At 42.1% G+C, this 27952-nt stretch overlaps 1 protein-coding gene and 1 long non-coding RNA gene across 4 annotated transcripts; one reads left to right on the top strand and one right to left on the bottom strand.

The window, feature by feature from the left end:
* The first annotated feature begins 9 nt into the window (after nt 1-9).
* LOC144515170 (immunoglobulin-like domain-containing receptor 2) lies at nt 10-27905 on the top strand. Of its 3 annotated transcripts, XM_078245774.1 has the most exons (10): nt 10-184; nt 3613-3999; nt 13789-13908; nt 17048-17104; nt 19554-19700; nt 19817-19984; nt 20447-20575; nt 21523-21868; nt 22909-23644; nt 25393-27905. In XM_078245774.1, the coding sequence occupies exons 1-10, from the start codon at nt 112-114 to the stop codon at nt 25426-25428; spliced, it is 2199 nt and encodes a 732-aa protein (XP_078101900.1). In that variant the 5' UTR covers nt 10-111; the 3' UTR covers nt 25429-27905. The 3 variants fall into 3 exon arrangements, with proteins under 3 accessions (XP_078101900.1, XP_078101918.1, XP_078101909.1); XM_078245792.1 differs by lacking the exon at nt 20447-20575; XM_078245783.1 differs by lacking the exon at nt 17048-17104.
* Nucleotides 24169-24721, bottom strand: LOC144522202 (uncharacterized). The gene is made up of 2 exons (XR_013502382.1): nt 24428-24721; nt 24169-24320 (listed from the first exon to the last, which is right to left on the bottom strand). It is a non-coding gene; the product is annotated as an uncharacterized LOC144522202 (long non-coding RNA).
* Nucleotides 27906-27952: the final 47 nt, after the last annotated feature.

Raw genomic sequence — 27952 nt, forward strand, 5'->3', positions numbered from 1 at the left:
GTCCCGTTATCTTACAGTTGGTAACTGTCGTGGTGTGTGAACCTGAAACATCGTCCAGGGACGAGACTAAAGGGAAAAGAAGTAACGTTAGACGTTCATCAGAAAACTTTTATGAACTTCACCTGCAGGACTTGGAAAATGTTTTTGCTGCCGAAATGGTGGATTGTAATCGTTTGTCTGACAGGTAAGAAGAACGGGAACAGATGGAGTCAACTACAGTATGTGGTGTAACCATAACAGGTTGTTTAACTCAGATTTAAGTTTGGAAGTAACGTTAACGTTAATGCTAGCGTTACTTTAACTAAGCTAATATGTTAATGATTAAACCTTTTACAGTCGAATAGAGCATTTGGATTCACACTTTATGAAGTTATATAAGCCGAGCGTCAGTTATTCTTCCTTAGCACATTAAGGTCCTTTCTATTCTGCCAAAGCTTCAATATTATACACAGAAAAGTACTAAGTACTTGGTAGTGTGTGGTGGTCTGGTATGTTAGCAGTGCTTCAGTCGACTGTGACTAGTCATGTGTGAATGATCCGACTAGAAGCTTTAGGGGTTGTGGATTTGGAGGTCTAACTTCTGACAGAAATGACAGTTTACCACTTTATTTAGTTAGTTTTACAAAATACCTAAAAAGAAAATATATGACGACGCATGTGAAGTAACGTTAGCGGATGATTTAGATCCAAATAGCTTGATCATCGAATAGAACAAGTTAAATAAGTTAGATAAACTTTTTCCCCATTAGGGAAATATCATCACAACAGCACAAGAACAGACCAGAAACAGAATACAGCTAAGTGAAAAAAAGAAAAATAATAATAATAATATATATATAAGTATACTAACAAATAACAAATCATTAAAATTAGAAAACCCACTGTACATTACCCCAAAACAAATTCAATGAAATATCTGTGCAGAGCCAATGATGTAGCTTCCTATCGTTTTTTTCTGGCTCCAGCTTATTATTATTATTATTAATTAATTAATAGCCTAAAGCTAATGAAGAAACAATATAAAGTATGACCACAGGCAGCAATTGTGGGTCCAAACTTTTCCAACAGAAGGAAGCAGCTCATCTGCCAATATCAAAGCGGCAAGGAACAACGAGAGGATTGAACAAAAATGCTTTATTAAAGGCAGATAACATGTCTATCTCAATTCAAAGCAAAAGCCAGTGTAATGACAAATCAGCAGAACAGCATGCTTACAGATGTTTATCTGTAAAGGTTTTAGGAAATGATTCTCCCCACGTAAAAGCAGACAAATCAAGACAGCAATACTTTAATACTACACTCAAAAGGCTCCTCTGTCCAATATTTTAACAGTAACTGTCTTTGCCCTTCTCCTCCTGCTACTTTCATTTTCTGCTCTGGAGGTGGCTTCCTCTGAAAACTAATAAAGCCTGGATCGCCCTCCCGCCTGTGATCCCAGGAAGGCCAACCTCCTGTCTTTTTTTTGTTCTAGTTCTCAGAAGTCAGAGAAATATTCTCCCTGAGGAATTTGTGTTTTAAGACAGCTTGATTCGTCTTGGTCTGAATTGCTTCTTGCCCCTCCAAAAAATGTACACCACTCCAGCCAAACTGTAAAACCAAATTGGCTTCAGATGACTCACAGAAGCCTTTAATGACACACTTACAGAATACATACTTGATGAAATGAATGTGAACAATAGTATCCAAAGGTTTAAAACGAAAACATCCCATTTTACAGTTTAGTTAGATTTTTGAAATGTACACATTGTAAACTGGCCTCACAGTAGCCTACAGAATCAGCAAACAACTTGAAGGGGAGATTCATGGTCCATCTGATTCACTGGTTTGACTTGTGTTTTGAACTGTGCGTTCATCATGTTTAGGTATGACATGGATTGCTTTGTGTATGATCACATGGTGGTTACATGTAAAGAGAGTTCAGAAATGTTTGGTTTTTGATCTTACTGTTTGGGTTCTACTGTACCAGTAATTCTGTTGGTTATAGGGCTGCCTGGCTGCAGCTAATGACTGTTTTCATTATTGAATTAGGGTGTACAATATAATTTCTAATAATAATCAAGAAATCGTTTAGTCTCTAAAATATTTTTAAAAAAAAGGCCTTCAAATTGCTGGTTTCGTCTGACCAAGAGACCAAAAGTCAAATAAACAACTAAAGAAAACTAAAAGAAAAAAGCAGCAAATCCTTACATCTGATAAGGTAGAACCAGCTAATGTTTGGCATTTTTGCTTGATAAATGACTTTAACCATCAATCAATTAGTTGTTCAAAGAGGTTGTTGTTGATTAACATTCTGTCGATCAACTAATCGATCAACTGACAACCGATCAATTGTTTCAGCGCCAGTTAGTAACTATGTTTAGGCCTGTGATGTTTTTTTATTAGAAAAAGTGTCAGCGTGTACGTCCTTGTCAAGGTCTGTAAACAGCCAAGAACTAATACTCTTGGTAAACATATCACTGTGCTTAATGTAGCTTGTTAGTATGTTTGATGAAATATATTAGTTCTTTGGAACCAGGCGTGGGTGTTTGGCTAGGTTCACTCTTAGAACAGAAAGAAAACAAAACTCTTTCAACAGGCCGGCCCCCCTCTAATCCATCACCTCATCCCTGTTCAATGGTCCAGTTCAGTCACACCTCCCACTGCTTAGCCTGAAAAAAAACACACACACACACACACACACACACACACACACACACACACACACATATACACACACAGCAGCAGCAGCATGCACAGATGTTTTCTGGGTGTGTGTGTGATTTTCTCACATGGTCATCTCTAGCGGGTGTTGCTGTTGAACCAGCTGAGCTTGAGCTCCTGGTCATCATGTGACCCAGAGTCAACTCCGCTCACGGTCAGATTTAACCGAGCAGAAGCAACTCAAACAGTCTCAACAACACAGCCTTATTTTCTTACACTCATCATGCCAAACTGCGCGATGAGTCATTTCATTCCCACTAAAAGTAAAATAAAAGCATGCAAGTATTTCTAGTTAGTGTTTATCCTGACATACTTCTACTCTACTGAATCTCATTTTCGAAAAGAGAGGGCATGCTTTCCATGATGCAATGACGGTAGTGTGTGATTTCATTTGTCAGGTATTTTTAAAGTGAACAGGAACAGGTGTCTCCTTAAACCTTGACTCAGCATCTGACTCGTTGTGTGTTGCTGTCTGCTGTGGTAGTCCTTAAATCCCCTTTATTACACATACCCAGTTATTATTAAAATCTGGTTTGGCTGCCAGATCTGTGTTGTGTTTGTATAAGCCCCACAAATTGACACCATTACAAGAATGTTGAATAAGCCATGGATGTACAGACAACTACACTTAATACTGAAAAAAACTTTAAAAAATGTGAAAATTCACACGCAAGTTCTGAAGTTATAAGAAATGGTTTTTTTTTATGATATCTAATCAGATTTATGGACTTTTTTTGCGATAGACATCCAAGATGTCTGTATATTCAGATCTGGCTCATAACTCTGCGGAGGAGAGCGATTATTGACGCAAATTGAACATAATGAATGCAATGATTATCTAGACTTACTTGTTTTAACCCTTTCTTCTTTCACATTTTATTGATCCTTCATTATCTCCTTACTCTCCCACAGATGTCCTCCTTCCCCATTGCTCGGGGGTTCATGTGTTTGTGAGAGATGAGAAGAGGTATGCTGTGCTGTTCCAGTCGGTGGTTCTGCCGTGTCAGTACAACAGCGTGTCCACCCAGATCCCTGTGGTGCAATGGGTCTACAAGTCGTACTGTCAGGACCGCACGCGGGATTCGTTCAACTTCCCAGACAGCATGAGTGGAGGCCAGAGAGGAGGTGGGCTAACGGGTGGAACCAGAGGAACCGGTGGAGGGTACGAGACGGGGATGACAGCGAGCTACCTTGACTGCTCTGACAGCAGCCGGACGGTCCGAACTGTGGCCTCCATGTCTGGTTCCTCAATCACACTGTCAGAGTACTACAAGAGCAGAGACATCTCCATCATCAACAGTAAGTCTTATGCAGTGCTACTTGCACCTCTGGTTCAGTTTCTCTTAGGGCTGGACAACATATCGATATTATATCGATATCGTGATGTGGGACTAGATTTTGTCTTAGATTTTGGATATCGTAATATGACATACGTGTTGTCTTTTACTGGTTTTAAAGGCTGCATTACAGTAAAGTGATGTACTTTTCTGAACCTACCAGACTGTTCTAGCTGTTCTATTATTTGTCTTTTACCCACTTAGACATTATGTCCACATTACTGATGATTATTTATCTAAAATCTAAGTGTGAAGATATTTTGTTAAAGCACCAATTGTCAACCCTAGAATATCACCACAATATCGATATTGAGGTATTTGGTCAAGAATATCATGATATCTGATTTTCTCCCTATCGCCCAGCCCTAGTTTCTCTGATGCCCATGCTGAAAACGATCTTAAGTTTTTTTTTGTTTTTTTTTCAAAAGCATGTTTTTTTGGGGTGTCCAGTTTACTTTAAAGAAATAGCAGCTTTTCTGGTTGTTTTGTAACGTATTGATCCAAACTGTTTGTAATGTTCTTATTTCTTCTACAGCCAAGCCTGGAAAGTTTGATCAAAAGCCATATATCAGAGCATTGGCCCATCCTTCACACAGATTCCTGATGATTAAATGCCCAACGTGAAGTCAGAGAGATTCTGCACACATGTAGAGGAGGGTGAAAGACAGAGGTGGCTTTACTGAAACCATTTAGACTTTTTCAGAACAATCAGGTTACATAACACAAAAATAATACATACATACCCACTAGTATTACAGTTGTTTTCCAGTTCTGCAGTTTGGCATGAGAAGACAAGAGCTAGGTGTTAGATGTTAGAGAAGGGGAGGTTGGTTCTCAGAGAAAAAAGAAGGCAAAGCTCACCATCCATCCAGTCAGAAATCACTAATCAACCGCGTGTGTGAAGCCTGGAATGTGTCAAAAGTACAAACTGCCCAAAATGCTCATTGCACAGTAAAGGCATTGCCAAATGTATCTCGATAATGATCATAACATGGAGTTACACATTCAGACTTAATTTAAGAATGTACTGTAGATTATAAAACAGAAGTTTGTACATATGTTTTATACATAAGATTTTCTGACACTGTACCATCTCAGATATGCTGGTATTGACACAGACAGTATGTTGGCTGATATGTAACACAGAAAAAAAACACCAGAAAATATGCTTGCAGTCATTTAAAAAAACGGTTTCACCATTACATTTTGCCTAGCAGTTAGCAATAACAAGTTTATTTTTCAAATGCTCAGCACATTTTTCAAACTCTCAAATATCAATATCATTATTGGCCTCTGAAACTTGGCAGCTCGCTCTCTTTGTTTCCTGGGTCAGCAGAGAGGGGTGCTCCCCCACTAGGGCTGCACGATATGAGGAAAATATCTAATTGCGATTATTTTGACTGATATTGCGATAGCGATATGATTCACGATATTGGAGGGAATGATCGTTTTTGTATCATTCTCATTTTCATTAAAAATGATTAACATTGAAAGAAATTAAAATGATTATAGTGTGATTTTTGCGAGGATCTGTACCAAACAAAGATTTTTTTCTTTAGTCTGTAGGATACGAGTTGTAGGCCGGGACGTCTCCACAAGCAGCACCACAATACTTCATTCAGAATGGTTTGACACATATTTTGCCTTTAACAAATATTGCGCCCCCCTGCGATTTGGATATTGCACTAGTTCATATTACCATTTCGATACAATTGTGATTAATTGTGCAGCCCTATCCCCCACACGGCCATGAGTATATTAAAGGTGCTCTAAGTGATGTTGGATGACGTCACTTCTTGTTATAACAGAAATAACAATGTTCTGAATATTAGTGGGTGTTTCCTGCAGTCATGAATTATTGTGAATGTTTTAAGCATTGATGACATGGAAAATAATCTATTAGCTCAAGTAACTAAAAGCAAATCTGTCATGCTATTAAAGGCAGTGGTTTAAAAAAAATAGTGCACTAGTTTACAACAAATTAACCACAGCAATTAATGCTTATGCCATCGTCCCTTACTGTCTTACCATTATGTAATTTAAGGATCATCTAAGGGACACTGTGCATACATGCGTGTGTATGTATGTGTGTATGTATGTGTGTGTGTGTGTGTGTGTGTGTGTGTGTGTGTGTGTGTGTGTGTGTGTGTGCTTGGTGAAGACAGAGAGGTAGCCCTGTTTGCAGGCCTCAGATTTATGGAGCTCTAACTCTGGTTGAAGAATCGACCTTCTCTTTACCAGCCAGAAACACAGACAAAAGAAATGGTTTTCATGCTGTCCTCTCATTCATCCTGACCTCTCACTCCTTCCCTCTGATGTACATCAATGTCCCACTTTTATTTTCACTCTCTAGATCTCTCCACGTCCCACCATCCACACACTCATTTCTCTCAGTGCAGGGCGTTTCTTTCACTTTGTCGTTTCTCTTTTTCTGTCCCACTCCACCTCCTGTCCTGAAACAGGTCAGCGCAGAAATGTTGTAAATGGACAGAAAAGTAAAAAGTTTAACAATGTTGCCTTTAGAGACGCCCAGTGATCCAGACTCATGTAATCCTATTCAGGGTCACAGCGAGGCTGGAGTCTGTCCCAGCATGCACTGGACAGGGGCTGTTCTGTTAATCACATGGCTAACAGACAAACCAACACACTGACCTGCACTTCTGGCCCTTTAAAAGGTGGCAGTCCATCTGACTTGCATGTGGTTGGAGTGTGTGAAATAAACACTATAACATTGTATGTTGAATGAGTGGAGGTGTTACTGTGTTAAAGGAGAGACAGGTCAGCCTGTCTCCCCTCCCCCTTCCTTGGCTGACAGGAAAAGGAAGTGCATTATATAACCCTGTTTCCTGTCTGCTGTAGTTACATGTGTGACCCCCTTACAATAGAGTCAGTGGCCCAGTATTGTCTTGTGTGTTGGATTCTTGGGCCAAACTATATTGGAATTGTTTTTATGGCCTATTCAGTCTTATGAAATAGCACTTTGTTGGAATCTTTGCTTCCATAATTAGAAAAACATTAAAAAAAAGAATGTAAATGCTATATGCATTATCCTGAGCTATCATACATATACATAATACCTTATCAGAATCAGAATACTTTATTGATCCCTCAGGGAAATGATTAATTTGCAGTGGCTCACAGTCACATTTAAGGTAAAATAAGAGTAAGAAAAAAGCAAGTCAATAAGTGTATACAGTAAATAAGTAACATATCTACAATAAGACATAAATAAAAACATTAAGTAGAAGTAAGTCAGATTAGGTTACAAGTCAGATTAGGGTAAAAAGATTGTTTCAATGGATTGTACACATTCTATTGTAGTGCAGTGTACACAAGTGAATACAAGTAGCAGCAGTGAATCAATAAATAACACTTTTGTTCATGGAGCTGATAACTATTGCAGGAATTATTGTATATAATTCTCCAAGAATATCGCGATGTGATGTGGGGATGCGTGCTGTGAGACCAGTTTTAACTCTAAGCGTGTGACACAGGGAGGAGTTATATAGTTTGATGGCCACAGGCAGGAACGACCTCCTGTGGCGCTCTGTGGTGCATTGTGGGTGTCTGACTGTGGCTGAAGGTGCTCCTCAGACTGACCTGTGTATTGTGGAGTGGGTGGGCGGAGTTGTCCAGGATGGAGTGTACTTTGGACAGCATCCTCCTCTCTGACACTGACTTTAAGGAGTCCAGCTCCGCACCAACAACATCACTGGCCTTCTGTATTAGTTTGTTGAGTCTGTTGGTGTCAGCCATTCTCAGCCTGCTGTCACAGCATGCAACAGCATACAGGAGAGCACTAGCCACCACAGACTCATAAAACATCCTCAGCTTCTTCTGACAAATGTTGAAGGACCTTAGCCTCCTCAAAAAATAGAGGCGACTCTGGCCTCTCCTGTAAAGTACCAATGTGGCCAAAGGTTTGTGGGAACCATAGTCCCATTTTTATTGTTTGGGTTAAAGGGGTGGTTCAGAATTTTGGACATAGGACCTCATTTCCAAGTTAGCCAGTGTGTTATTTATCAGTGGAGAACGTTTTCAACACTTTTCATCTAGTCCTTCCAGTTGCAGAGTTCGCTGGTGCTAGGCTAGCGCAAGTCAACAGTATCTGCTAGCCTGCCACTAAAAACAGTCTTAACCCACTCCACAGTACACCCGAGGCAAATAAATTATAACGCCAGACTATGATGTGAATGTCTGTGTTGATAGAATAATGTTAGAAATAAAAGTACCCTTGCATCGCATTGCAATAGTTATACTTTGTTCCCTGTAGTTGGTAGCATAGGCTACAGCAGCAGCGGAGTGATATTACCTAGGCTACTGAGAAAGCCGGTTTCCATGACAATCACACAAGTTTATTTACCTGCCGCTGCAATTTGCATGTAAACTGTCAGAGCTTACGTGACTTTTCTGTCAGCAATTACCTAAAGTTAGCGGTTAGCTCAGCCAGGTATCTACCAAGAGTGTAGCTATACCGTTAGCTAACGTTGTCACTCTCCACAATGCATTGAACTGTAACGTTATCTCCACTAACGTTGTCAGTCTCAATCTATCAGTAGCAGCTAGGCTAACACAGAAAGGGGCTAGCTTTATTAGCTAGAGTAGCCTACCACAAGTTATTACCTGTTCATCAGTAGCTGTTGGTGCATCTGGAAAGACAGATGGAACCGCATTTGTCGTCAGTGACTTGTGGACCTTTAGATTGCGGGGGTTTTCAAAGTCATTTGGTCTAAAATGATCACTACACATTTGCCACTTGAGTAGAGTCTCCGCCTTGATGTCCAAGCCAGCAGCAAGAAGCCACAGTTGGTTCCTTTCTGGATCTCCCAATGGAAATTTGTGGAAACTTTGTGGTGCCCATCTGTTTGGTTTATTTTTACAATATCTAAATGCACACTGAAACACCATGTTGCCCAGTCCTTCGTTTCCAATCCAGTGCTTCAATACCGCTGTACTAGGCTACTACTAGGTGTCCCGACTGTAGTGCACTTCTCTGTTTACTTTTCGCCGCAGGACTACTAACCGGAGCAACAGTGGGGGTTCTAGACAAATTTTGCTAGGGGCGGGCCAAGGAGGGGCCAGTGTTTAACAAGGGGGGCACATAAAAAAATAGCAACAAATGATATTTAAAGATTATAAACTTTATTTTACTATAAAATCATATAAACATTTATTTTGTACAAGCGTGAGTGCAGGTGCAAGAGAGGTAGGGCAATAAAAAATGAAAAATGTCTACATGCATATACCATCATGACAGAATACTCAAGCCATGGATGAAGATTATACCAGTTTGGCCTGAAGCTCCGACTTCTGTCCCCCATCAAAATGATTGGGAATATATTCAAGTTGGGCTGTACTGGTACATCATTCTTGGACTTGCTGATATCTGTAGAAATGTACAGTAAACTTGAGCACAACTACAACATTTATTTACTTATGCATGTATATCTATTGAACCCGAGTGGACAATGTTCAAAGTTTCCATTGCTGAAGCTGCGGTGAGGAGCTGTGGTCTTAGGGTCTTAGGTGCCTCAAGGGGCGGTAACCCACGAACACCGTGGTGGACACCGGTGGTCAGGGAAGCCGTCCGACTGAAGAAGGAGTCTTTCCGGGATATGTTATCCCAGAGGACTCCGGAGGCAGTTGCAAGGTACCGAAGGGCTGCAGCCTCTGCCGTGAAAAAGGCAAAGCAGCGTGTGTGGGAGAAGTTCGGAGAAGACATGGAGAAGGATCTTTCGGGTCGGCACCAAGGTGCTTCTGAAAACCGCTCGCCACCTCAGGAGGGGGGGAAGGGGAACCATCCAAGCTGTGTACAGTAAGGATGGGACGCTGTTGACCTCAACTGAGGAGGTAATAGGGCGGTGGAAGGAGCACTTTGAGGAACTCCTAAACCGACTAATACGCCTCTATGGTAGAGGCAGAGCTGGAGGATGAGGGGGGATTGGCATCAATTTCCCTGGTGGAGGTTGCTGAGGTAGTTAAACAACTCCACAGTGGCAAAGCCCCAGGAATTGATGAGATCCGTCCAGAAATGCTTAAAGCTCTGGGTGTGGAGGGGTTGTCTTGGTTGACACGCTCTTCAACATTGCGTGGAAGTCTGGGACGGTGCCTAAGGAGTGGCAGACCGGTGGTGGTTCCCTTTAAAAAGGGGGGACCAGAGGGTGTGTGCCACTACAGGGGTATCACACTTCTCAGCCTCCCGGTAAAGTCTACTCCAAGGTGCTGGAAAGGAGGGTTCGGGTCGATAGTCGAATCTCAGGTTGAAGAGGAACAATGCGGATTCCGCCCTGGTCGTGGGAACAACGGACCAGATCTTTACCTCGCAAGGATCCTGAGGGAGCCTGGGAGTATGCCCAACCAGTCTACATGTGTTTTGTGGATCTGGAGAAGGCGATGACCGGGTGCCCCGGGAAGATACTGTGGGAGGTGCTGCGGGAGTACGGGTGAGGGGGTTCCCTCTCAGGGCCATCCAATCTCTGTACGACCAAAGCGAGAGCTGTGTCCGGGTTCTCGGCAGTAAGTCGGACTCGCTTTCAGGTGAGAGTTGGCTCCGCCAGGGCTGCGCTTTGTCACCAATCCTGTTTGTAGTATTTATGGACAGGATATCGAGGCGTAGTCGGGTGGAGAGGGGTTGCAGTTCGGTGGGCTGGGGATCTCATCGCTGCTTTTTGCAGATGATGTGGTCCTGATGGCATCATCGGCCTGTGACCTTCAGCACTCACTGGATCGGTTCGCAGCCGAGTGTGAAGCGGCTGGGATGAGGATCAGCACCTCTAAATCGGAGGCCATGGTTCTCAGCAGGAAACCGATGGAGTGCCTTCTCCAGGTAGGGAATGAGTCCTTACCCCAAGTGAAGGAGTTCATGTACCTTGGGGTCTTGTTCGCGAGTGAGGGGACAATGGAGCGGGAGATTGGTCGGAGAATCGGCACAGCAGGTGCGGTATTACATTCAATTTATCGCACTGCTAGATGTAAAAGAGAGCTGAGCCAGAAGGCAAAGCTCTCAATCTACCGGTCAGTTTTTGTTCCTACTCTCACCTATGGTCATGAAGGCTGGGTCATGACCAAAAGAACAAGATCCAAGGTACAAGCGGCCGAAATGGGTTTCCTCAGGAGGGTAGCTGGCGTCTCCCTTAGAGATAGGGTGAGAAGCTCAGTTATCCGTGAGGAGCTCGGAGTAGAGCCGCTGCTCCTTTGCGTCGAAAGGAGCCAGTTGAGGTGGTTCGGGCATCTGGTAAGGATGCCCCCTGGGCGCCTCCCTAGGGAGGTGTTCCAGTCACGTCCAGCTGGGAGGAGGCCTCGGGGGAGACCCAGGACTAGGTGGAGGGATTATATCTCTAACCTGGCCTGGGAACGCCTCGGGATCCCCCAGTCGGAGCTGGTTAATGTGGCCCGGGAAAGGGAAGTTTGGGGTCCCCTGCTGGAGCTGCTACCCCCGCGACCCGACCCCGGATAAACAGATGAAGATGGATGAAGGATGGATGAGGATGGATGTATATCTGCATGTATTTCAAAATGTAGGCCAAGTATTTACTTTAAAAAAAAAAGAAACATATTCTTATATGAGCCATATTGACACAAAAAAGAACTTACAGCAGAAAGCATAATTTTAAGGACACACAGTAGGCTACAATGGAATTGTAATTGCACTGCTTTGCAAATAGTAAGAACCTTCTTCATCACAAACCTGATGGTGCATTACTTGATCCACATGGATCCACTTACTGCCCCTCTGGCTGTTCCTCTCTCTGTCCCTGGATGTTTTCTTCCTCCTCACCCTCTTCTTCATCCTCCTCACCCTCTTCATGCTCCTCACCCTCTTCTTCATCCTCCTCACCCTCTGGAATTACCCACTCTGTGTCAGAGCCCTCACCTTCATCACATGCCCTCTCTCCAACCTCCACCGATTCCTCTGGCTCTCCCTCTTCCTGCTCCTCAACACATTGATTTGTTTCTCTCACTGCTGTTTTTCTCACTTTTTTGTTTACTGGGGCAAAAAAGGACGCTATGTCCCTTCCTCATTTCATGATAACTATTAGAAGAAGAAAAAACGTAGGGGCATGCATTATATTTCGTTGCCTAACCATCCCTCCCTACTTAACACGGGCAGATAGCCTGTTGATTACTTTACTCAAATGTATTTGTTATCGCAATGCAACAGCCAAGACGGATGAAGTAACGTGGTTAACATCACATCATTGTGTAGACCTAGCAAGGATACTAACATTTGGATATTCACTTCTGCTTCGATGAGTTTGCTTAGATATGATTAAGTTTCTCAACACATGGAGACCAGACATTTACAAACTTGATTTCATTATCAGTGTGAGCAACAAAAGTAACACGTTTATGTGCAAGAACAACAAGTCACTTTACGAAATGAAATCGTTTTGCTTACCAACAGGACAAATCGTAGCTCCTCTGCTCTCTCCAAGAGTAGTTGCTGTCTCATGCACCGAGCAGCACCACACGCTGCAGGCTACAGGCTAGTGTTTGGGTGCGCCGCTCTAATTTACCGGTGTAGAACATTGCGTCGCACATTAGTTCCGCTTTTGGCGCTCGCGTGTAAAAACACAATAAATTCATAATTTTTTATTTGGTCAGCACGGGGGCACAGGGGAAGCCAGGGACATGTCTAGGGAGGCACACCCTTTAATGTGTGTTTAGGGCTGCACGATATTAGGAAAATATCTAATTGCGATTATTTTGACTGATATTGCGATTGCGATATGATTCACGATATTGGAGGAAATGATCATTTTTGTATCATTTATTATAATTTTCATTGAATTTTTTTTTTAAAAACAATAAAAATGATTGAAGTGTGATTTTTTTCGAGGCTCTGTACCAAACAACATTTTTTTTCTTTAGTCTGTAGGATACGATTTATAGGCTGGGATGTCTCTGCAGCACCACAGTACTTTATTTTAGAATGGTTTGACACATATTTTGCCTTTAACAAATATTGCGCCCCCCTGCGATTTGGATATTGCACTAGTTCATATTGCGATTTCGATAAAATTGCGATTAATTGTGCAGCCCTAGTGTTTTTCTGAGTTTGGGGTGGAAGAACTAGTTGACTGGTCTACACAGATCCCTATCCTCACTCCCATCCAACACCTTTGGGAGGAATAGGAACCCCGGGGGACGAGCCAGACCTTATCGCCCAACGTCAGAGTTGGACCTCAGTAATGCTCTAGTTCCTGAAAGGGAATAAATCCCTGCGGCCAGGTTCCAAAACCTTGTGGAAAATCTTCCCAGAAGAGTGACGGCTGTACTGGCAGCATAATAATTAATGAATTGAAATCATGATGACATTTTCATTTCTTTTCACCCCCAGCAGCTTGAAACAGTGAGGCATTATTATTTTTAGGATCACAGAAGAAAATGAATGGGCACAATTGTAAAACAATAAACATTTAACATTAAACATACATTACGCGTAAGACAGACTAAATAAGTAAGACGTTCTTATGACCTAACAAAGGACGGTGAGGCATTGTGCTTCACAAGTGCATACGTGTTTAAACAGGGTTTTCCTATTTCATCTAAATTCTTTCAAACCTTTTAGTTAACCTATGCATGTTACGTTTTCAACTTTTAAAAGTTGTTACAACCTGAAAATGAGTAAAATTAGTTCATCCTCAAAAACATTTTTTTTTTTTGCCAAAGATGCTCAGACATTCAAAATGTTTTAAAATGATTTAGGAGGATTTTGTCATTTTGAACCTCTTCCCTTTTTCTCATGCAGAGGCAGACCTGCGCATAGGAGAGGTCCAGTGGGGAGACAGTGGAGTTTACATCTGTAAAGTGGTTATATCTGATGATTTAGAGGGACAGAACGAAGCCTCTGTGGAGCTGCTGGTTCTTGGTAAGCTGCCACTACTTTCCTAACATGCCTATTGTAAAGGATTTTAGTTTTGAAATTAAAAAGATAAGCCTAAGCTTGATCACACTTACACGACCTTCTCTGTGAATATTGCCTCTACTTTATGTCTCATTGACATCCATTGAAGTTCAAGCGGCAACACCGTGTTTCCAGTTTTGGTGTGAGCTCTGGCAGATTCATCATTGTGGAACTTTAAACCTGCAAACTTACACGGTATACCATTTGAAACAATGGCTTATTGAGTCATAGATTCTAGCGGTGTCCCATCACTTTGGTTCATAGATGTGATAAGACTGGCAGACCACACGCTGCAGTATCTTTGAGCAACCGTGTATATGTAATTACTCGTAGACACAAAAATAAATATAATTTTTCTACGAGCTGCTGTTACATAACACAGCCTTTATAAGCTGACCTATTCAGGCAGCACAATACAAGCTCATTAATGAGCTGATTTACAACTAGCAGTGGCACTTCTTGGGCAGTTTTGCCTAATCTGTAAACAAAGCAACTGCATTAACTCATACTGTATATTACCACAAGAAGGTTTTGAAACTTAGTTGCTGCTGCAGAATAGTTATCACTTGTTTGAGTCTTTGAAATGCCATTTAATTGTGTGTGTGTGTGTGTGTGTGTGTGTGTGTGTGTGTGTGTGTGTGTGTGTGTGTGTGTGTGTGTGTGTGTGCGCGCGCGTGTGCATGCGTGCGCATAGAATCTGCGTGTCTCTTGGTGTTTAAGTATCTGCAATGTGTTGTGTCTTTACAGTGACAGTGGACTTGTCCGTGATCAGTTACAAATGTTACCATAGCAACTGCTGAGAAGCTATGTGGCTCTTGGTGCTCTAATTCACTCTGAGGCTGAACTTTTGTTTGGCTGGCACTCAAAGACTTATGTGTATGCACAAAAGACACGCACATACACACAGAAGTAATGGGCAATAAGCTTTTACAGTTTGCAAAGACTTGAGTGAATACTGAATCCGATTAAATGTGGGTAGGGCCCTGTTACGATATGTTGTGTGTGTGTGTGTGTGTGTGTGTGTGTATATATATATATATATATATTAAATATAAGTAAATATATATATATAAACCTGGCATAAGAGACCCTACATCTACAACAGTGAAAAAAGTTGTATTTTCTGGTCTGCGTGTAGCTAATATGGCATGTGAGGCACTTGAGTTTCCATAACAACAGTTGGGGCCTCTGTGAATGGATGAGGCTGGGGGGGGGGGCTTTTATCTTTTTTGTGTAAATTACTTCACAGCAAAGAAGGGAGGGAAGATTTAATGACGTGTAGGAGGGACAGCAGAGCACAATGATACAAAAGATGGAGGGGTGACACCATGTGAAACACTCGACTGAGAATTAATTTGCTGATAAAAATGAAGGAAGAATTCTGCTTCCCTCTGTTCTCCCTTGGTATGGTTTTAATATCTGTGTGTGTGTGTGTGTGTGTGTGTGTGTGTGTGTGTGTTTTGTGTATCTCTGTAGAGCTCTACCAGCATATAGGCTGACCTTCTCTTTACAATTAATTTCCATAGGAGGAATATGCGTGGCAGTGTACAAATACCACCCGCCTGTATAACCATATGGAGAAAAACAAGCAAACCCAAAATATTTGAATCTCCGGTGAATCACCGGCCTGCAAGCAAATTCACGTGTGAGTGGGAACTCCGCAAGTAAGCTGCCGTACTTGTTTGAGCAGAATGGAGAAAGAACACATAACAACAAAACATGGAGCCTTAAATGCAAATTCCAGCACCTAGTTTTTTGAATTAATGTGGTGGTTCAGCGGCTTCTCAATGAACTTAATAGGGTTCTTTCTGTTTTCAAATTCAGCAAAGAACACGTTTAGCCTTCCAGAAAGATACAAAGTGAGGTATGTGCAGCACTGTCAGCCAGAGTCAGGCCAAGACAGTCCAGCCTGCTGTCTGTTTCTCCAGTCCTTCTTTCTGGCGCTCAACACTCCTCCTCTCAGCAATAATCACACTATCAACAGTAAAACACCAGTATCTGCTCAGCTCACACTCACCTACTGGCCTTTTCACTTTTCACAAAGCTTCAACTTACTGTGCTCACATGGACACATGCACCCAAACAAAACACACTTGTCACCCCTTACAGCATCTATCATGTAAATGTTTCATTCAGACATCTGCTGACCTTGTGTGGAGCCCCTTAGAGCTATTTTTAAAGAGAACATTTTTAAGAGAAAGACATAACACTAGGAAGATACCAGGATCAACAGTTGACAGGCGGTGATGGTTTTTAAGGACTTGGGTTTTATCTGGTGTTCATGTTTCTCCTTTCTTTCCCTGAAACATATTTATGTGTAGAAGTAATCGATCTTTCCCTCCACCAACATTTCTGTAGCTGTAGTTAAAGGAATCGCAACATGTATAATTTCAGAATATCGACAGAAAAGCGCAGGGACATGTTTCAGCATGAGGAAAGAACACATTTAACTACACGGAGGTGGCGTGCAACTTCAGGTGTCTACAGCAACTTTTCTTGAATTATTCAACAGGATGATTTGTTAAATTGGAGAGAGCTTATTATCAAGAGAAATAATGGACTTATGGTTCTCCAGGGCTCGTCCCTGGGCCCCTTCCCTCTTCACTGGATAGATAACAGAGAGACAAAGACAAATAAACAGTTTCAGAAACAAAATGTTTCTCTGCACTCTGTTTTCCTGGCTCTGGACGTGAAGAATGTTCCTACCTGTGATTTTTTGCATGTGACATTACTCACAGCTTCTGCCTATATGTCATAAGAAAGATCCACGTTCCAGTCTGTCTTCTTACCAGACCGATGACCTCACAGCTTATGATATCAGAAATCAGATGATCAACCTGCTTATCAGTTGATCTGATATGGAGACTTTCAGGAACAAGATCAGATTGTCCTTTGCTGCATGCTGCTGTTGAGCTGCCAACTCTTTTTTTTTTTATCTGTTAATCTTTCCCTGTATCGCACTCTGTCTGTTCTGTCTTGCTTCTCTCATCACGCATGCCGCTGCTGCAACAACTTTCTTTGAATCACTCATTTATATCAACCCCATTCCCTCTCCTCTCCTCTTCTCCTCTCCTGTTGTCACCTCTGCTCTGTCTCTCTGCAGGTTTCTCAGGTGTGCCTGAAGATCTCCTGCCAGACTTTGATATGAAGATTATGCCAGGTAGGGGCATAATGTATTCTCCCCCTCACCTGGTTCCTTCCATTCATACTAACCCTACTCACCGCTCTAACAATGGATGTAGGAACCATTTGGGAGGTGGTAGGGAGAATTCCTTGAGATGGGATGAGTAAATAATGCAACCGACCGGTGTGATTCAGCTATAATGAGGCTTTGACAGAGTTGAGTTCAGAGACGTTTTTATGCCACACCCTTTAGATAAGAGCTCACTCCCACTACGTTGAGCTGTGCTGACAAACAGCTATTATGGTCATTACAGTTATTTATGGTTGTGGTTAGCATGTCGTCCCACATCATTTGGACACTACCCAGTAAAAAAAACACAGCGGTCAAGAGGGAGTGAGGTTTGTTTATGTCACATCAAATTCCTGTCATACACAGTTAATTATCACAGGGTTTGTGGGGAGGTGATAAATGAATAGATGAATTCTGTGGATGTAGCTCCCAAAATGACATGGTATGAATCACTCAGCTAGTATGGTTACTGCAAGCTTATCTCTGGTGTTAGTGTTGCATTAGTATGTGTTGTTATCCACATCGACTCCCACTGTGCTCTGAAATGTGTAAAATGTACTGTGTTAGCTTCAGTCGTGTGCGTGTGTGTGTGTGTGTGTGTGTGTGTGTGTGTGTGTGTGTGTCGTACAGAGCAGCGTAAACTGACCATTTCCTTCCTGTAGCAAAATCTGGTTTCCTGTGTGTGTTTTTAGAGAGACAGCGTTGTCCTTGGTTTTACATTGTTAAGATTTCCTTATCTGCCCTCTCCTTGTCTTTGCTTTGCTTTGCTTTGCTTTGTCCCTGTAGACAGATACATGTTGTTTATCTGTTGTACTTGCCTTATCACTCACTTCAGCACAAATACTCGGTGTAAAACCATCTTATTTCTTTAGTTCTGGCTCATTCTGGTTAAGATTGAATTTGTTCTGATTTGTTACGTCCCAAGAAAAACATTTACTTTTTGGAAAAACAGGCAAAGGAAATTAAAAACTCCACATGATAGAGGACACATTTTTCAACAATTCAGCCTTTTCTCTCTTAGCTGATGTCTCATAGCTCTACAGGAATCATTCCTCACTGTGTTATGTCCCATCCCAGGAAGAAATCCTACCATTTCATCGGTGCTTATAGCAGCTTACATGCATGCATGAAAACATATGTTCAAATATTTCTTTCTTTTTATTTGGATAAAATCTTGGTTAATGTCTTGGTTATCATCTCTGGTTATTACAGTAATTTACTAAACTGGTCACACTGTCAGCCGGGGTTTGGGGATTTCTCTCATGTTATAAACAACCCTAATGTAACACGTAAGGACATCTGTAGCTCCCATGTTAAATAGTGAAGTTTGAGAGATTGTATAAAGGTTGATTAAGAATACATGTTTCTGTTGACATTAAATACATTTAAGGTTCTCACAACAAAAGGGAAATCAGAACATTCAATCAAACATTTTTACTTCCTAATTACCAGTTGCTCTTATATTCTACAAGTCCACATCCCTTCAACAGTTCATTGGTTGTCTAAATTTTAATGAAGTTACTTTTTAATCAACTAATCCCTAGTGTGTGTGTGTGTGTATATATATATATATATATATATATATATATATATATATATATATATATATTATTTTTTTATTTTTTTTTATTAACTAATTATTTGCAACTACTACGACCTTTATGCCCATTTTTGTAACTATGAATTGGTTCTTCATTTGTGTTCAACAATGTATTTTAGGGCCATTGAGTTCATCAACAGGGTACTCAAAAATCCAACAGTTTTAGTATACATGTTGGCATTTTAAGTTTACTTCAAATGTAAACGTGGGACATTCTCAAAATAAGGTTACACTAGTATACAGTATTGGATTGCAGTCAGTGTAAACATGGAGGCATACTGTACAGAGGGAAAGCGGTAAAATACAGATTTAAAGTGAAACCACTGATTATAAACCATTTACAGTCCTTGTATTACTGCATATGTGAAAAACTAGTAAAGCCTTTTGTTGCTCCAGGGGGAGCTGTGTGAAATCTGATAAATTGCCTCAAGTGATGTCACTTGAGTCAGCTGAAGACTACACTTTTAAAAATCTGAGGAGTGGAGTTAGAAAGAAGTGACCTTACCCATCCTCTGTAGTTTCTTCAGTTCTGCTTGAGGCCAGCGGCTCGAGCCTACATTAGCTGTTTTTAGCATGACACACAAATCTCTGACCAAACTGTCAGCGGTAGAGTTGCATCGTGGGTCATGTAGAAGCCAAGAAAGAGAAAAAGACAACATCTCTGGTTCTGCTGCATCAATTTTGATGTCTAAAGCAAACAGCCATTTTAGTATAGTAGAGTACACAGTGATCTGATCAAGTCAAACAGTTTCTCTCTAACTTAATATGTGTTGGTACTTATCTAAACGCAGGATTCTGTGTTGTGTGTACTTTCAGAGTGGGTGTTTGTGTCGGCGGTGGCACTGGGCAGTGTCTTATTCCTGCTGTTGGTCGGGGTTTGTTGGTGTCAGTGTTGTCCTCACTCCTGCTGCTGCTACATCAGCTGCTGGTGCTGTCCCGACACATGCTGCTGCCCAAGACACCGTGAGTATGAACACACACACACACACGCAGAAAAAGCTATTGCTCAGAACACTGACTGACTATTGAAAATGTGTTTTTCTGGAAAGTCAGAATGGGATTGTGTGTTGCTTTTGTAGTTTATGAGGCAGGTAAGGGTATAAAGACGGGCACCTCCACGCCTCAGACACCTGCCTACCCTCCATACTTTGTCACTGGTGTTCCGACGATGGTTCCCATCGCACCCCCATCTCTGGTGGACAAGATGTCTTCCCTCCCCACTTCAGATGGCAGCATACTCACAGCAGGTGAGGTCTTACTCTTTTTCAAGCAAGTGAATCTGTGTTTTTAGAATTACTGACCATATCAATGTTGTTGTTTTTTTAATATACTCATCCCCAGAGTTTATTCTGCACTTTTTTATATTGCATTTGCTGGGCGTTGAATAATCTGCAAGATAAGCTTCATTTGAAAACCGTGCCTTTGTATCAGATATTTAATTACAGCATTCAAAACAGTTCTATGAGAAATGTAATTGTTTCTTTCGGTTACTATTTTATTTTGGGAATGTTGTAAATTGATTTGTGTGTTCTCATTTGAAAGCATGTCAACTATTTTATTCTGCAATTTTGGCCAGAAACAATAGTAATACAATAAGGTAGTGAAAATAGAAAACGAGAAAAAGCACTACTAATGGTCCTCGATCCACAATGACCAAACACACAAAGACAAAACTTTTCCATGCTGATGGGTCAAGTGTGTGTCTACAGTGCCAATGCATGCTGTAGGGGTTCCCTACCGCGTTCCTTCACCTCAGGATCAGGACTCTCTCAGGGTGCTACAGTATGTAGAGAAACAACTGGCTCACTTCAACCCTGCCAGGTCAATCAGCCACCAGTGTAAGCTCCATAAACCCATCCTATGGGTTTACTCTCTGAAAATGCTGTCCACATCTTCTATTGCATGTTGATACACTCAATAGACAATGCATGCTGCACTATCTATACTGTTGGTAGTTTCTATTTTCTTTTTATCCTTTTGAGCGTGTCTTGGCTTGCCTCTCTGCACAAGCATTCTGCGTATTGAATTCCCTGTAGTTCAGATGTGCATAGTAGCAGCTGTGCATGCCTACTCACCTGAAAGAATGTGTTTTTAGGATTCTCTCTCCAACAATTAATGTGATCGCTTACAGACATCGACTCTGACTTTCTTCTTCTGCAGTCTTTGTTATAACTTCTCTTAAATTCTCTGATACCTTAAAGTGCTCATATTATGCTCGTTTTCAGGTTCATAATTGTATTTGGAGGTTATATCAAAATAGGTTTACATGGTTTAATTTTCAAAAAACACCATATTTTTGTTGTACTGCACATTGCTGCAGCTCCTCTTTTCACCCTGTGTGTTGAGCTCTCTGTTTTAGCTACAGAGTGAGACATCTCACTTCTGTTCCATCTTTGTTGGGAGTCACACATGCTCAGTACCTAGGTAAGGACTACTAGCCAATCAGTTGCAGAGTATGAGGGCGTGCCACGCTAGCAGCTAGGCGAGCATTATAACGTGTGTTACAAAGTGACGCACGTTTGTCACAGAAGTAAAGGCTGGACTACAACAGAGCTGTTTGGAGCAGTTTGTGAACAGTGTTTTCTGTTGGAGATGGTAAGTCTCCCTTTGGGGTGGACTTTGGGCTTTTTCACTTTGTAAACCTATAACGTGCACAAAAAAGATATAGAACACAATAAAGGAAAGGGGAAAAGGCCAAAAAGCTTAATATGAGCACTTTAAAGAGAAATGTTCAGTTTATTCAGTCATTCTTCATTTATCCATTCCTTTATTTTGACCTGTCCAGCCTGTAGCCTGTCCGAGCTGAGCTCCCTCCATGAGGGAGAAACCAACTTCCGCCAAACATACCGAAATGTCCAGAGGAAAGCTCTGCCCGCCATCCCTGACCATGACCCTCAGCCTGAGCCCCAACGCTACCGTGACAACCGCAGCCCAGAGCCGCAGCGTTACCGTGACAATCCCCCTTCACCCCATCGATATCACGATGACCGCGACTCAGAGCCTCGCCGCTGCCAGGATGAGCCCCTTCCTCCGCGGCGGTACAGCGATGACCCTCCGTCCTCGTCCCAGTTGCGCAGGCCCGGCCGAAATCAACGGCAACAGAATCACAGCGAAGAGGACAACCACAAAAGGTACTCTCTGTCTGTGTGTGTTTACATGCACTGAAATGACCTGGGTTCTTACTTTATTTTAGAAGCATGGCTTACTAATTTAACTGCTATAGAAGACACTTCCTGACTTTTTTGATGTCAGGGCAGAGTGACGGGGCAGTGAGATGACAGACAGACACAGGCACATTTTTCCTTTACATTACAAATAGTCAACTGTTCAGTGGTGGAAAGCAACTGTTTTAGACATACAGAGTCCGTTTTCATGGGGAAAAAAATCAAGTTTCTCTAATTTCCTACCTGATTACAGAAAACGGGTTTCCCGTGTATAGTAGATGACGTTTAAAGGCGCTGACACACCAACCCGACAGCCGGTCGGACTGACTGCCTCCCAGAGTTGGTCAAAAAAGTGCCTCGGAACACACCGAAGCGACGCCGACTTGAGCGTACGTTCTGCGCGTGCGCGAGACGGCTGCTGATTGGACCATAATGGTGGCTCGTTCGGAATACAATCTCGTATTTTGCGAAAATAGTTCACAGAAACGTGTTTCTGAAAACATTTTAAGCGAGAAATAGGCCATGCAGCTGCTGAATCTGTCTTCATTTCAGATCGACAAAGGTCAGTTTAAAAGATTTTCGTTAGATTTTGAGAGGCGTTCGTCACGCTCATCCCGCTCGTCATTTCCGGGTTAGCACTCCACCAGTCAGATTGGTCATTGAGTCCGACTGCCTGAAGTTAAATCGGCCCAAACGAACGCCGACAGCTCCTCCGACTGATGACGGCACGGAACACACCGAACAGACTCGAGTCACCGACCTCGCCAGACTGTGCGACGGCCGATAATCGGGTTGGTGTGTCAGCGCCTTAAGCAATCAGCTTACTGGAGAAAGCCAGTAACTCATTTACTTAAGCACATGTAAACTCAGCGACTTGTGAATGCAAACAGATTCTGAATATCTGCCTCTAAATATACACAATACTCCTGACCTTCTCTTGCATCCTGTTCCCTTGTTCCCTCCCTCACCCTGTCTGTCTTCTCTTGGCCTTGTGTTGTGTTTCGCAGGTGGAACCCTCGTTCAGAACACCTGCGGAGAAAGACGTACCGTACTGCCGGACGAACCGGCTCACTAGACGAGCTGGAGGAGTTCGCTGCTTCTTACAAGCAGAGAGGAGACAGAGGGGAAGAGAAAAGGGAAGAGGACAGGGGAGACTATGAGATGGAGCGTCTGGAGTTCAGTCGGTATCCTTCATACCGTAATGGTCCACCTCAGCATTATCACAATGATGAAAATGAGCTTGGCGACAACAGCGACCGTGAGGATCGTCTCAGAAGAAACAAGAATAACGGACATTACATAAGCCCCCTTCAGTCACCCGAAAAGAGAAGGGGCACTTGGGACAGTGAGCGACCTGTCCCACCTCCTCCCAGAGTCAGTCCACCATCGACTTCTTCTCAAGAGAAGGACTACGATGGCACGTTCCTGACCAGCCTGATGGAGCGTAAGGCCAAGTTACGAGGGGTCAGCCAGGGGAAGAGTGGGGCCCGGAGGGAGGGGGATTCAGACACAACCTCTAAGGGCAGCTCGAAAAAGAGCAGCGGGGAATCGAGTCGGCACTGCAGCCGCTCGCCCAGTAACAGGCCTGAGGCGGATTCCCTTCCTCCTTACTCAGACACAGAGCGAAGCAGAACGGACAGGCCATCTCCGCGGCCGCTCCCAGCAAACACTTGCTCCTCTCAACCTCCTGCCCATTCCCTGCCCGGTCACACAGAGGAGCCCAGAGACAAAACCCGGAAAGTGGTGAGTAACATCTAAGCCTATCAACTATTGGTAGCATTGTTTGCTGGTGATGCTAATTTGCAGATCAACAGCAGTGAGTAGAACTCATGTTGCATATTTTCTAGTTATTGAAAACTAGTTGATTGATGTGTAATTGATAAAAAGTTTAACACTAGGCTAACGGCAAAGTGTTTAACACTCAATGTTGGATTTCACTGCTTTGAAGGGAGTTTACTAGGGCGTTTCCACAGGGGCTCAAGAACCTTTTGAAGAACTAAATCTGCGTTTCGTCCGGAGGAACCAGAGATTACATTAAAGGTGCACTATGAGTTCCTGCATGGTTTCAGCGCGATTTCATTTTTGTCTCAAATGGTAGGCATCTCTCCTTGATCCGCTAGCTGCCTGCCCCCTGAATACACTGTGAAAAAGCCCGGTCTCGGGAGACAGCACAGGGGTCGTAAACGTCAAACAAACACTTAGAGGCACAGGCTGTGTGTTAGGCTGGGGCTGTCCAGATCCAGGAGCAGACACAGAGAAAAGGTTGAAACAGGTAAAGAGGTTTATTGAACACAAAAAGTAATGAAGGTGCTTAGAAATCCTCTGGGGCTGAGAGCGGGCAGACAGGCGAGAGGCAGGTCCAACAAAAAACTATCTGGCACAGCCAGGCAGACTGGGCTTCCAGGGCTGAAGCAGGAATCTGGAGCAGGAGCAAAAAACACACAAAGTCAAAACTAAGCTTTCAACAGGAAATACAAAAAGGCAGACTTTCAAAAAAACACTTAGGCTGGCCGTAGCGAGTGTTACCACTTAGGTGAACGGACGATCTGGCAGAGACTGGTTGGAAAGCCGGGGTTTTAGACAGGAGCGGTGATTGCTGGATATGCTTCAGGTGAGTAGGAAGCCACAGGTGTCCTGGCGAGGCGGGAGAGAGAACCAGGAGCGCCATACCCACTCAGCACACGACAGACAGAAGACAAAACAAAAACAAGGGAGAGGGAAAACAGACAGCACCATGACACTGTGCACCAAAATACAACAAACCACTCCAGCCAATCACCGACAAGATGGTTGGGGGAGGGGGTGGGGGTTAGTACCAGTTAGTCAGTTAGTCATGACAGTTACGGAAACATAGGAGGAGGGGCGAGCTTGCTCTGTTTTGTTTGGAATTTACTTGGAACGTCAACAGAAGTGACGTCATGCAGGAACTCATAGTGCACCTTTAAGTTCCTGTACGATAGTCATTTTGGGCAAAAAGTCCCAGCATCAGGGGTAGAACTTTATGATGGTTTAGGAACTATATACAGAAAATATTATATATTTCAAACTCATATCATTATGTTGTCTTCCCCACACGGGGTCCCAGCTCTAAGGCTGTTGTTGTTGTACCTTTGACAGGTCAGGTTCAGATGCTACTACAATGAAAACTAGGTAGAATACTCTGTTCTGTATCCAACTACTCTCCACTACTACTCAATCATAACTGGTTGTCTCCTCCCTGATAAACCTGGGTCAAAAAGGTATTCAACGTCAAAGAATTCATGTACAAGATAAATTCATTCCACAGAACCAGCTTTCAGGAGCTTCAATCAAATCTTTAAATCATTTGAAAAAAGGTTGAAATGCAGTTTGTCCCAGGTTCACCATAATAACCCTGTTTGGCTAATGTTTACTATCTTTTACTCCTTCTCATTCTACTGTAAACGAGTATTTTGGTGTAAGCTCTCTGCTATTGTGTTGATCACTTAAACCTTTTTTTTAATCCTCACCAGAGCACTCTTCTCAGCCGGGACTCCCTCATCGTCTGATGGACTGAAAGCCACGCAGACTGAGCACTTACACTCTACAGGAGCCGCATGTCAGCTGAGGAAAGATGATAGAAGTGACTATATGCACCATCAAAAATATGCAACTGATCGTGAAGGAAAGCTGAATCAGCACAGAAATGGACAACAGACAAACTTTTTCTATCGAGACTGTCACTAGGGTTCCTGCCTGTTACGATGATGTTCGATGAATGATGAAGTCATTGCTGTTCAGTTTCTGTCACCGGATGACTCATATACATGTATAGCTCAACTGGACTAACACTGAACTAATGGTGACTGGGTCAGTGTCCTGGACTGTCCCTCCCAGTGGGACACTGTTCGTCTCCCCTCATCCCTATACGCTTTACGCTTCCAGTACAAAGAGTGCATTCATTTCCACTTGATGAGATATCTGCTTTAAATAAGCACAGTTGCAGTAAAGGAGGTACATGACAACAGCATTATTGTAAAGAACATACTGTAGCTTCAGCTGAATGACAATACACACACTGTGACATTCAGCAGCATATTCAGGGACTAAAGCACCTAATTCAGACGGCTTTTGCAAAGAGATTTTAATGTTAACTAAAGCTCGTAGTAGTAACCAACATTATCAAATGTTGATATGATGTGTATCTACAGAGGGGTGGACAAAATAATGTAAGCACCTCCTGGAAAAGGACTCTTAAAGCTGCATTAAGCAAAAGTTGGACCAGCTCTATAAACGCAATAGTTTGTCACTGACTTACTGAGTGAGTGATGAAGTTACATTATTGATCGGTCGAGTGTTGGAGTTCCACATTGGCCGTTGCTCTTTCAAATAGGCAAATAGGCACAAACGTCTCAATTATTGACTCAAACGTAGCTTAACCATATCATTTGATATGCTACTTCAGTCACTTTAAGAACAAATATTACTGCGGCACTACAGACATTTGCAGATTAACATTTTGGCCAGAATTTATCACATTGGCCGTTACACGATTGAGCCATATGCTAGGTTTGACCCGGTCTGGGTATATTGACAATGGATCAGTAAAAGAGTGAATGGTGTCAATTCTTTGCAGTTTTGCTCAACTCTACAGAGCCGCGTAGTGTCTTTGAACTCATTGTTTGAGGTTTGCACACTGCACATTTACTGTTTTGATTCACTTTCACCGCTCTCAATCATGTTTACAGCAACAGCAGGCATCTGTTTTTTAGTATACAGTATAATAATATTAAAAGCTCTTAAAAAGCCACTGTACAATACCTTTTCAGCACCAAACAGCAGACAGACACAGTTAGCAACTACCTGGTGGCTAGTGCAGTGTTTAGCAGCCAAAAAAAGCCAGACATTTCCCTCAGGAGTTGTTTCAAGAAACAACAACAGAGCTAAAACAGCTAAACGGAGCTTAATGGAGAGTGAATATTGGACTAATATTCATCAGGTGCACACAAACACAACTCCAAATGAATACTAATGTTGCCCTGTATCTGCTGCATATCTAAAGTGTTTGCTAAAATGTTCGCCATTACAATTTTATAAGGTGATAACTGTTTTGTTTTTTAATTTTGTTTATACAAGTGTGTTTACATCTTCTACAGGCCCCATGTGGCCAACAAAGTCTATTAATGTTTCTTTAAGTAACTTAACTTGTTCGGTTCAATGCCATGTAGCAACATTTTTCAGCTTCATCAATTTCATTTTTATTACTGTATATTTTAGGCATTTTTAAAGCAACAGAAGATGGAAACAGAGCTTTTGAAATATTGAATATTGTGTGCTAAAAATGCAGGAGTGCCAATCACAAATGTATTTGATAGGTCAATGGGAATCCTTTTGAAATTCATGACAACATACAGTATATGCCAAACACAGAAAGCTACACTGACAAAGTAGTAAACTAATGAGGCTATGCACTAATACTGCATACTGATCCAATGTGACCCCCACTTGCAGCATTGGCAGTGGTGATTTAGTTACTTCTTTATTCATGAACCAGTAACGTTATGTTTTCTCCATCTTGTATATCAGTGGAGCTTTTCATCGTCTACTACATAATAACATGTTAGAGTTTGCACAAAGTAACTATTTTCTGCAATTAACTAAAACCTTATGAAATGTTTGTTTTTTGTAAACCTTTAAGTTAAAGGTATTGAACTGCCACTGTCCTTTTTAAAGGTTTTTTTTTTTTTACTACAGTATGAAGACATTTTTATATGTAAACCAGACCTATTTATGTGTGTGGTGTGATATGATCGATGTAATTTGTAAATGATTATGTTTGTTTAAGCTTTCCAGTGTGACTGTGTACATAAGATGAAGTGCCTTTGACTTGATAACTGTAATTCAGCCTTTTCTTATCACTGCTTATTCAATAGCTAAACCAGCACTTTCATACATTGTCAACAGTCACACACATATACAAAACACATATTAGCTGACTGATTGTTACTTATTTTGATCTAACAATACACCAAACTGTATTTTATTATTCCTGCCTCCATTTAAGTCTTCTTGAAAAAAGTCTAAATCTGTGTT

This window comes from Sander vitreus, chromosome 1 (genome assembly GCF_031162955.1).
Source record: "Sander vitreus isolate 19-12246 chromosome 1, sanVit1, whole genome shotgun sequence".
Lineage (NCBI taxonomy): Eukaryota > Metazoa > Chordata > Actinopteri > Perciformes > Percidae > Sander > Sander vitreus.

What these genes read in the sequence shown, in the direction of transcription:
- LOC144515170 (XM_078245774.1), top strand. Translation starts at nt 112, where the DNA reads ATGAACTTCACCTGCAGGACTTGGAAAATGTTTTTGCTGCCGAAATGG. An exon ending in AGACATCTCCATCATCAACA is followed by an intron (nt 4,000 to 13,788) that starts GTAAGTCTTATG and finishes TTTCTCATGCAG; the next exon opens with AGGCAGACCTGCGCATAGGA. An exon ending in TGTGGAGCTGCTGGTTCTTG is followed by an intron (nt 13,909 to 17,047) that starts GTAAGCTGCCAC and finishes GTCTCTCTGCAG; the next exon opens with GTTTCTCAGGTGTGCCTGAA.